General features: G+C 35.1%; 1 protein-coding gene across 3 annotated transcripts in view; it reads left to right on the top strand.

Moving 5' to 3' along the window:
- MED13L (mediator complex subunit 13L) overlaps positions 1 to 10,323 on the top strand; it is a 319,479-nt gene that overhangs the window by 247,862 nt on the left and 61,294 nt on the right. For all 3 annotated transcript variants that reach the window (XM_034934593.3, XM_034934592.3, XM_055096226.2), the window contains exons 5-6: positions 7,499 to 7,644; positions 10,125 to 10,319. In XM_034934593.3, coding sequence (XP_034790484.1) covers positions 7,499 to 7,644; positions 10,125 to 10,319 — 341 coding nt within the window. The remainder of the gene's footprint in view (positions 1 to 7,498; positions 7,645 to 10,124; positions 10,320 to 10,323) is intronic.

Below are 10,323 nucleotides of genomic sequence, written 5' to 3'. Positions count from 1 at the left end.
AATCACCTGAACTGGGAGGTGGAGGTTGCAGTGAGCAGAGATCATGCCACTGCACTGCAGCCTGGACGACAGAGTGAGATTCCATCTGAAAAAACAAAAAAACAAACAAAAAAAACCCCAAAAAGAGTATGTAGACTGTATATCATCATTTCTTTGAAATGATGTCTTGTGTCTTGTTATGTATTCAATTTTTGTAGCTCTTCCATGTATTCATGGAAAGAGGATACGTTCTTTCTTTGTGGAAAGCCATGGTATACACTAGAAAACATGTTAAAATATTTATTAATTTTAGATATGTCAGTTTCTTCTTATTCTAATTTTTTCTGTGTATATTTCTGAGCTGTATTGCATACCAGTGTGGCTGTGTACATGTTCATGATTGATTACTTTTCTTCTTGAGTTTCTCTTTATATATTTATTGATGAACTTAAGTTTTAAAATATTTCGTTGTTTTATTTATTGTTATTCCTGTACCAGGTTTTTTCTTGTTAGAATTCATCTGGCATATGATTTTCTACATTTTTTTAACTTTTGGTGTAATTTTACTTTGCATGCCTTTTGTGCAATACGTAGATGGGTTTACTTTAATTATTTTAGCTACTCTGGTAATCTTTGTCTTTTCAGTAGGTTTAATTACACTAGTTTTTTTCATTTGCACAGTGATAGAGCCACATTGCCTTTTAAAAATGTCTTTAAAAAATGGCAGACTCTCCATACCTTTGCACTTATAAGTTTCAATTTTTTTTAATGGTTTTTTACCACTTTCCTTTTTCTTATGATTTAAACCTCAGTTTAAATGCTTCCCTCCCCCCCTTTTTTTTTTTCAGAGAAGCTTTTCTCTGACCAATCCCTTTTTAGAATAGACCCCAACTCCCATTATTTTCTTAGTTCCTTATTTATTTCTTTTATAATACTTAGAAAAGTTATTTATCTCATTTCTGTGTAGATTATTTAGTGATGATACTAGTATTAATGTCTCCATTTTTTATCATTTTATTTATATGTTAGTTACTTGATATTAGTTGGTAGAGGGTGAAGAAAAGGGTAGCATGGTCAAGAGGAGGTGCTTCAGCGTTGGGTTACCTGAAGCAAATTGAGGAAGACATAAAGATTATTCGTGATGGAAGAGAGTATGTATAGGAGTACCTTCACAGAGAGAAGGTGATCTCTAGGGAAGGGTGAATTAAGTTTAACTGCAGAGATTTTTAAGGTGAGAAAGAGGTTAAACAAAGAATTACTTGAATCAGACCTGATTCACTGAGTAAAGAGTGGAGAATAAACAGAGTTGAGAAGGCGTGGAATACTTGTCAAGTGGTGTGCCCCCAAGAGAACAGGGGTGAAGCTCCAATTTTCCTTTGACCTTGCCATGTTTTTGGTTCTGTGTATTCATTTGATAGTATCTTCTGGCCTATAGCAGTTAGGGAGATAGTAGAACTGATGCCGGGACTAGTTTAAGTTACATTGTGTCTGATTTATGTTGATGTTGAATAGGGGTGAAGGCAGCATTGATCTAAGGTAGAAAATCTTGGATGTACTAAACACTATGTTAAGAAGAAGGACCAGGTTTTTATTCCAACTGTGCTCTGAACTTGCTGTGTAACTTTGGGCGCAATCTTGCCTTCCCCCCGAATCAGAAAGAGGTTGACCTTAATAATCTCCAAAGTCTTAAAATTTTTAATGAAAGTATATGAAATAAATGGGGTGAGTAAAGGTTCAGGTAAAAAAGAGTAATAAGTGACAAGAAGCAAGAACATGGTATAGAGCTTGTAATAAAGATTTACCTCCCACTTCTCATGTAACACTGTATACCCTAACATATCTGTAATTGTATTCATAGAACCCCTTATCTTCAATGTTCATTCTCAAATCTGATCTCATTTTAACAAATTAAAATTTAAGTTGATAGAGTTAATATAAATGAACATTCCCACTTATGTACGAGCCAGCTAGTAGAAAGAACATTGAATTTTAAGGCCAATTCCAGTCGTGCATTTAGAAGTGTTATTGGGCACACTAAAGTCTTTTTAGCCCTATTGGTTCATCTGTGAAATGAAGGAGGGTGGACTTTGTATGAAAACACCGGAATTTTACTTACAGGCACATTTCTAGATCAGAGAAATATGATAGTTGTTATGTGTCCATATTTTATCAAGACATTTGACATAATCTTTTTGATTATTCTCTTTAGAGTAGAATGAGTGAGTGGCAACTCATTGTTGAATTTGTAACTTGGAGTTATCTGATGAGATGACACAGGATTCTGTTCTCAGTGCAGTTTTTATTTCACCATTTTTAGCATTGCTTTGGATAAAGATATTGATGGCTTGCTAAGCAAGTAACTTGTATGTTGGATTACAAAATCAGGGTCTCAGCAGGCTTTGACTTAAGCGCCAAATATGACAAATGGAAGCACCGCAGATTTCTCTAGAGCACTCCTCTGGTTGGGCCAACAAGCAGCGCTGCATAAGGATAGGAGGCAAGGGCTTCCTCAGATCTTGCCTTCACATTGCTTTCTGTGTGACACATGACCCCACATTTCAACAAGTATAAAAGAATATTGTGAATTCTCTCTTTCCCCTTTAGTCATGCCGTTTCATTCCCCGAGGGAACCAAAATTATTAGGGATTGTTTGTTTGTTTGTTTTTTTGTTAGTTTTGAGACAGAGTCTCTCTGTCACCCCGGCTGGAGTTCAGTGGCATGATCTGGGCTGTCTGCCACCTCAACCTCAAAGGCTCAAGCTGTCCTCCTACCTCAGCCACCCGAGTAGCTGGGACTACAGGCAGTGCCACCACACCCAGCTAATTTTTGTATTTTTTGTAGAGATGTGGTTTTGGCCATGTTGCACAGGTTAGTCCTGAACTCCTGAGCTTAGCGATCTGCCCAACTCTGCCTCCCAAAGTGCTAGGATTACAGGCGTGAGCCACCTTGCCTAGCTGTTATTAGGTTTTTTAAATGATCTGTTCAGAAAAATGTTATGCCACATTGCAAATTGTAAGCAAATTGTGTGTGGAAATATTTTTCTCCCCACTTTCACATTTTATACAACTGGGTGTATATTACTCATATTGTTTTGTACCTTTTTCCTTTTTTCTCATAATAGTCCTTGTTGGAGGTGTTTCCGTATCAGTGTGATCATTTCCTTTTACATGGCTGCAGGGCATTACTTTGTAGCTTACATACCATAGTTTAGTTAACAGGTCCACTACTGATGGACATTTTAGTGTTTTTCAGACTTTATTACAAGCAGTGCTATAATCTGTACTCTATAGCATAGTTTTATCTATGGGATAAATTCTTAGAAGTGCTGTTGCTAGGTCACAGGGGGATTCAACTTTCTAGTGTCAGTGCTGTCATTCCTGTCCTTGTTTTACATGATCTTAGAAAAAATAGAATTTAATAGTTGGGATTTAGGCATTATCAAACCCAGTGATTCTCAAAGTGTGGTCTTTGAGCCAGGAGCAGCAGCAGCAGCAGCATCACATGGGAACTTGTTAAAAATGCAGATTTATGGGGCCCACCCTAAACCTCCTGAATCAGAGCCTCAGGGGCCCAGCAGTCTGCACTAACAGGTGCTTTTACATCTATGGAAACTGATCAGAGTGATGAAATAACTTGCCAAAAATATATAGTTACTGGTGGCTTCTGTTATATTTCCACTATAACTTCTATTTTTCTTGTTTTCAGTGCCTCTTTTAAAAGGACATTTTGTTTTTTAAGTTATCAATATAAAAGATCCTTGATTCGATTTTAATCTTTTTTATTTATGCTTCTCAACTGTCTGTGTTTTGGGACATAGCAAATTCAAATGAATACTATTTTGAAATTTTTATAACAATTCCTTAGACTTTCTAAAACCAATCCTTAAATTAACTCCCTGTTATTTTGCATATACGAGTCTTTCGATGTCTCAAGGGATGGCCCCCGACATCCTTTTTTTGACTCCTTTCCAGTCACATCCCACCATTCCAAACTATATCCTTCTCTTAACCACATCTGTTCCTTGCCTCATGTTTTCTCTTACTTTTTCTTTTTACTATTAAACCCTATTTTCTTTCTTCTTTTGAATTCTGTTTTATTTTAAATTGACACATAATAATTGTACATATTTATGAGCTACAAAGTGATGCTTGGATACCTGTATACAGCGTGTAATGATCAAATCAGGGTAATTAACAAATCCATAACCTCAAACATTTATCATTTTTCTGTGGTAAGAATATTGTCTGTTTTACCTATTTTGAGATATACAATGCATTATTGTTAACTAGTTACCCTACTATGCAATAGAATACTAGAACTTATTGTTCCTAACTGTAACTGTTGGCTAACCTCCTCCATCTCTGCCCTTTCCCTCCCCTACCTCTGATAATGGCAATTCTGCTCTCTTCTTATATGATATCAGGTTTTTTAGATTCCACATGTGAGTGAGATCATGTGGTATTTGTCTTTATGTGTCTGATCTGTTTCACTTAACATAATGTCCTCCAGGTTCATCCATGTTGTCTCAAATGACAGGATTTCATTCTATAACTTAATAGTATTCCATTGTGTATTATATACCACATTTTCTTTATTCATTCATCCCTTGATGGACACTTAGGTTGATTCCATATCTTAACTATTGTGAATAATAATGAATAAGCATGGGAGTGCAGATAACTCTTCGACATACTGAGTTCATTTCCTTTGGGTATATCACCAGTGGTGGGATTACAGGATCATATGGTAGTTGTATTTCTAACATTTTGAGGAATCTTTATACTGTTTTTCATAATTGCTGTCTTAATTTACATTCCCACCAACAGTGTATAAAGGTCCTCTTTTCTTTGCATCCTTGCCAACACTTGTTATCTGTTATCTTTTTGATGATGTCCATTTTAATTGGATTGAAGGGATATCTTACTGCGATTTTGATTTCCTTTCCCTGATGATTACTCACGTTGAACATTTTTTCTATATACCTGTTGGCCATTTGCATGTTTTATTTTCAGAACAAAGCAGTGGTGAGGGGATACATCACACTACCTGACTTCAAAGTATACTGTAAAGCTATAGTGACCAAAATAGCATGACACTGGCATAAAAACAGACACGTAAATCAATGGAACAGAATAGAGAACCCAGAAATAAATTCACTTATCAACAGACACTTGATTTAAAAGAAGGTGCCAAGAGCACATACTAGAGAAAAGAATAGTGTCTTCAAAAAATGATGCTGGGAAAATTGGATTTCTACATGCAGAGGAATGACACTAGACCCCTATTTCTCACCACATACAAAACCAGTTCAATTTAAAAACTTTAAATACAAGATCACCTCCCCCCCCCCCTCCAAAAGCATGAAACTACTAGAAGAAACCATAGGAGAAATCCTTCTTCACATTCATTGATCTGGGCAAGGATTTTAAAAATAAAACTTCAAAGGTCCAGGTAATAAAAACAAAAATAGAAAATGGGGTTATATCAAAGTAAAAAGCTTCTGCACAGCAAAGGAACTGACCAACAGAGTGAAAGGGTAACCCACAGAATAGGAGAAAATATTTGCAAACTATATATCTGACAGGGGATTAATATCTGGAATATCTAAGGAACTCAAGTCAGTAGCAGAAACCAACCAGATTTAAAAGCTGGGCAAAATACCTGAATGGACGTTTCTCAAACTTTCATTTGTTCTTTTCTTCTTAAAGCATTTGTTTGTATATTCTAAATTGAAGAAATCACTACTGGTTAGCCTTTCTATGGCATTTTGTTATTATTTGTATGTTTGTGCCTGGCTTTATTTTATTCATGTGTTTTCATATCAGTCTCTTGCTAGTGAATATGCTCCTTGAGGGCAAGGACTGTGTTTTCTTCAGTGTCACTTCAGGCTCCTTGCACCATTCTTAGATAAATGTTGGTTGTATTTGTTCTGATGCACAGTTGGGACTCGGTGGAATAGAGAACATGTTCTATGGCTGTAGTCTACATTTATTTCTCCCACCAGCTTCTTATAAATAAGCTAGTAACTACATGGGATACTGGGCATGAATAGGGATAAGTCAGCTCAAACTCCCTTAGCTGAAATTTACAGCTGAAAAATAAGCCAATCCACAATCAGTAAAACTATATTTTGGTCCTATTTAATGTGCCAGACATAATGTTGTACGTAGAAGATGGTGTGTTTCTAGTGTCATTTTCATAAAGGACAGAGTGTTTTTACTGTTTATATTATTTTATACCTATAGATGTTCAAATTATGTGCATTTTTGCTTTTGTGAACTTAAACTTAGAAGTATGGTATCAAGGGTTTTTAAAACTTTTTTCAAAATTCTTTTAAAATTGTAGTCACTATCTTGAATTTACTCTGTCATGTTAAATACCCAGATACCAAGACTGGGTGTTTCCTACTGGTGAAATGTCATATTTTGGTAAAACAAAAAATGTTATCTAAACATACTGGTCAAAGGAGAATATATATGTGTCACTATGTGATAGAGAAACATTTTAATTTTATTTCATTTTTTCCTTTCAAGCATTATGATTTTACACTTGAAACAACTTTTTTTTTTTGAGTAGTACTCCAAATGTACTTTATAGTACTTTAGAGAAGTTTTGAAAAGAAGCAGCATCTTTGAGATGACTTTTAAAAATTGTGGTTGCTTGGCTTTATTTAGTAAAAGTGATTTTGTTTCATCAGGAAAATGTTCTTACGAGATGTTTTGAGAAATGGAGATATGTTATGGCTATCTTAGGGCCAAAGTTACAATTTTGAAAAAATGTGCTGAGGGATTGCCTTCTGATCTTGTTCGTAAGCCACTTTTTTTGAGACAGGGGTCTTGCTCTGTTGTCCAAGGTGGAGTGCAGTGGCTTGATCACAGTTCACTGCAACCTCGAACCCTCGGGCTCAAGCAATCCTCTCACCTCAGCCTCCTCAGGAGCTAGGACTACAGGTGCACACCACCGTGCCTGGCTAATTCATTTATTTATTTTTGGTGGAGATGAGGTCTTATGTTGCCCAGGCTGGTTTTGAATTCTGGCCTCAAGTTATCCTCCTGCCTCAGCCTCTCAAAACGTTGGAGTTACAGGTGTGAGCTGTTATGCTGGGTCAGTGGGCCACTTTAAAAAATAAGTCTTTTAAGTGTTTATTCATTTATTTGACTTAACACGTTTTGAGTGCTTGTCATGTGCTAGACACTGAGACAATAGAAAACTATTCCAATTCCTTCTCTGTTCTTAGGTGTTTATAGTTGGCATAAGAGTTAGATTTTATGCAAATGAAACTGGAAACATTTTGTACAGTAACTTACAAAAGTTCTCAATGCAGTATATTTGTATTTCCAGATTTATCTGATGGCTTAGTTTGTCAATACTGAATTAGAAGTTTCTCTTTTGCCCACAATTAGAAGTCAGCCTTACTGGACGGTTGATAAAGTAGAGCTGTATCTTACCTGTAGTTCCTGTTTCTAGCACCCTTTCCTACCAAAATATAGAGTTGAGTTTCTCATTCTCTCTTTTGTAGTGAGCATTTGTCCTGTGCTTTCACATTCTTTCTGCATGGAGAAAGTAATGTATGCACAAGTGTGGAGATTGCCCAGCACCAGCCAATTTATTTGATCAATGAGGAGCATATACACATGGCTCAGTCTTCACCTGCACCATTTCAAGGTAAGTATGGATGTTCCTGCTCTCCACCTCTATCCGCCACCAAGTGGATAACCATCTTGCCCAGTAAAGTTTTGCAGGGTGAGACCTTATCTTAACTGGACATTTTAAAGCAAAGCATAAGGGTCAGATTTTGAAGAGGAAGAAAAGACTACCATTTCATAATTAAGTAGTAATAGTGTGTTAGTTTTTCGCTGAAGCTTATTGCATATATAAGATGATCTTATGTGTATTCTTTTGTAAGAATAAAATGTAGAATTTCCTTCAGAACAAAAGAAAATCAATAAATACTTGAAAAATAGAATTCAATGAGTAATTGACCAAAGTCACAAATTAAAGGTTTTCATTGTTGTGTTTATTAACAAGGTTTTAGGAATGTAATGGTTTATAGAAGATAAACCAAATACTTAGTATTTGAAATTTCTATCAGAATCAAAGTTCTAGAATTATACAGTTTATAGTTTCTTCAGCGATGTTCCTTTGTTTTAATTTTAAACTCCATTGGTAATAGGTATTTAGCTGTAATTTAAATGTAATTGATACATTCATATTTTCATTAATTCTCAGCTTTACCACCTAGATATCACCAAAATAACTTCATGTCCTTTTGATCTGAGCATTACAAATCTTAGTTTTGTCTTTGGAATTCAGAATTTTCTGTGAGTAATAGCTTTTAAATGTTATAATATTAGATTGAACCATATGGAAACAATCTTTTTTTGGTTCAGTCTAATATGTCATTATTAGAGATGACTGGTTGAAATAGTCTTAGCATATCACACAATATAATTTTTAAAAACACTGATATTTTAACAGACTTGACTAAAATATTATAATTGCTGTAACAGCCTGTCATGAGCATTTAGCCTCCATTGTATTTATTTTTTGTTTTCTATAAACGATTCTGATTTAATTCAATGAAAGCATCTGTTTCTTGCCCCAGATATAATAAAACTACTAGAAAATTCAAAACCCAATTCTTAAACTGTACAGTACAAATTGTACAGTATTTGCAAATTATGGCTTGTCAGAATTTTTAAAATACTGTTTTCTTGAGTGTAAAAGTGCTGAGGACCATCTGACTTCATCCAACATTTTATCACTCAGAATAAAAGCATTTAGTTATGGTAATAACAGAGGAATAAGTAGTCACGAGGGAAGAGAACTTATTTCTAATCTTCAGTGTTGGGAACAATAATATTAGGAATACCAGGTCCCTATAGACCACTTTTAATTTTTCTGATTTTTGTCACTGATGGAAGTCATAGAATACTTTTGTGGAGCATTATTCTGCTTATTTTCCATGATTGGTGTGGAGGAAGACCATACTAAGGCAGTTGCTGTCCTTATGGATAATTATATTCATCATAATTATCCAAATTGATGTGGGAATTTCCTGGAAGCATTATTGCAAAAAAATTACCCTTGATTAACTGTGTTAGTTGGAGTCAGTATTTTTATCCCATTTGGATCATTGAAGAACAGCAGAAAGACTCAACGATACATGTGATGTCTATAACTGTCTCTCTCTTGATTGATGTGACATATGATCTAGCTCTTTAAAAAAATTAAAAAAAAGAAGACATTCCGTTTAATGACCATGCTGAGTTCTTGTTAAAAATTAGAATTAAGAAAAAGTGGCCTTATCTTCAGAAACGTATTATTTGGAAGATTGAAGTACTCACTTCGAGGCTATGAACTGGCTGGGTAATTCACAGTACTATATTAACTATATTTTTGTGTCTGACTCAGTGAAAATGCCATCAAGGTCAAATACTGAAAGAAGATAGAGGACTTTGGGTCCTTTACTTTGAGTTAAATCAAATTTTACTTAGAGTTGTTTTATCAACAGACCTCTAAAACAGTCAAAACAGAAACGATAACTATTATGCTTCAAGCTTTTGTACATTAAGACTTTCCCACTGTTAGAAATTTCACTTATATGTTATTCTTTGATTACCACAGATGTTTAGGGAGTCTCAGGAACCACAAGAGTGTTCAAGTTTTAGGCAGCATTTGCGGTCTCCATGTTGAATGATTTTCTTCTGTTTTGGGAGAGTCAGTGTTTACATTGTACAGGCTATTATTAAACAGATATGTATATGCTTCAAAGCATAGCTGTCTGATAACATTGTACTATCCATATTTTATTTCGTTTAAAAATTGTGGGAGGTGAGAGGTGTATAAATAATAAGAAATTTTAAAACAAGAAACTTCAAAATATCATACTTTTGTGGCTAAGGCAGGAGCATCACTTGACCCTAGGAGTTCAAGACCAGCCTGAGCAACATAGTGAGACCCAGTCTCTACAAAAATAATTTTTAAAAAAATTTCTTTTAAATCATACTTTAAATAGAGTTAGGAAATAAAGAACAATGCACATTAAGTGATACTGTAACCTAAAATTACCACATATTTAGTGTTGCACTTAAGTAGGAATTATTTCTCTAATGTTTAGCGTGTGTTTCTCCTCCCCTCCATAGTACTGGTAAGTCCTTATGGCTTAAATGGGACGCTAACAGGCCAAGCATACAAGATGTCAGACCCAGCCACTCGTAAGTTGATTGAGGAATGGCAGTATTTCTACCCGATGGTGCTAAAAAAGAAAGAAGAATCGAAAGAGGAAGACGAGTTGGGATATGATGATGATTTCCCTGTGGCAGTTGAAGTAATTGTTGGTAA

This window comes from Pan paniscus, chromosome 10 (assembly GCF_029289425.2).
Source record: "Pan paniscus chromosome 10, NHGRI_mPanPan1-v2.0_pri, whole genome shotgun sequence".
Lineage (NCBI taxonomy): Eukaryota > Metazoa > Chordata > Mammalia > Primates > Hominidae > Pan > Pan paniscus.
The sequence above is the reverse complement of the archived record's forward strand: the minus strand, read 5'-3'. Positions and strand labels throughout refer to the sequence as shown.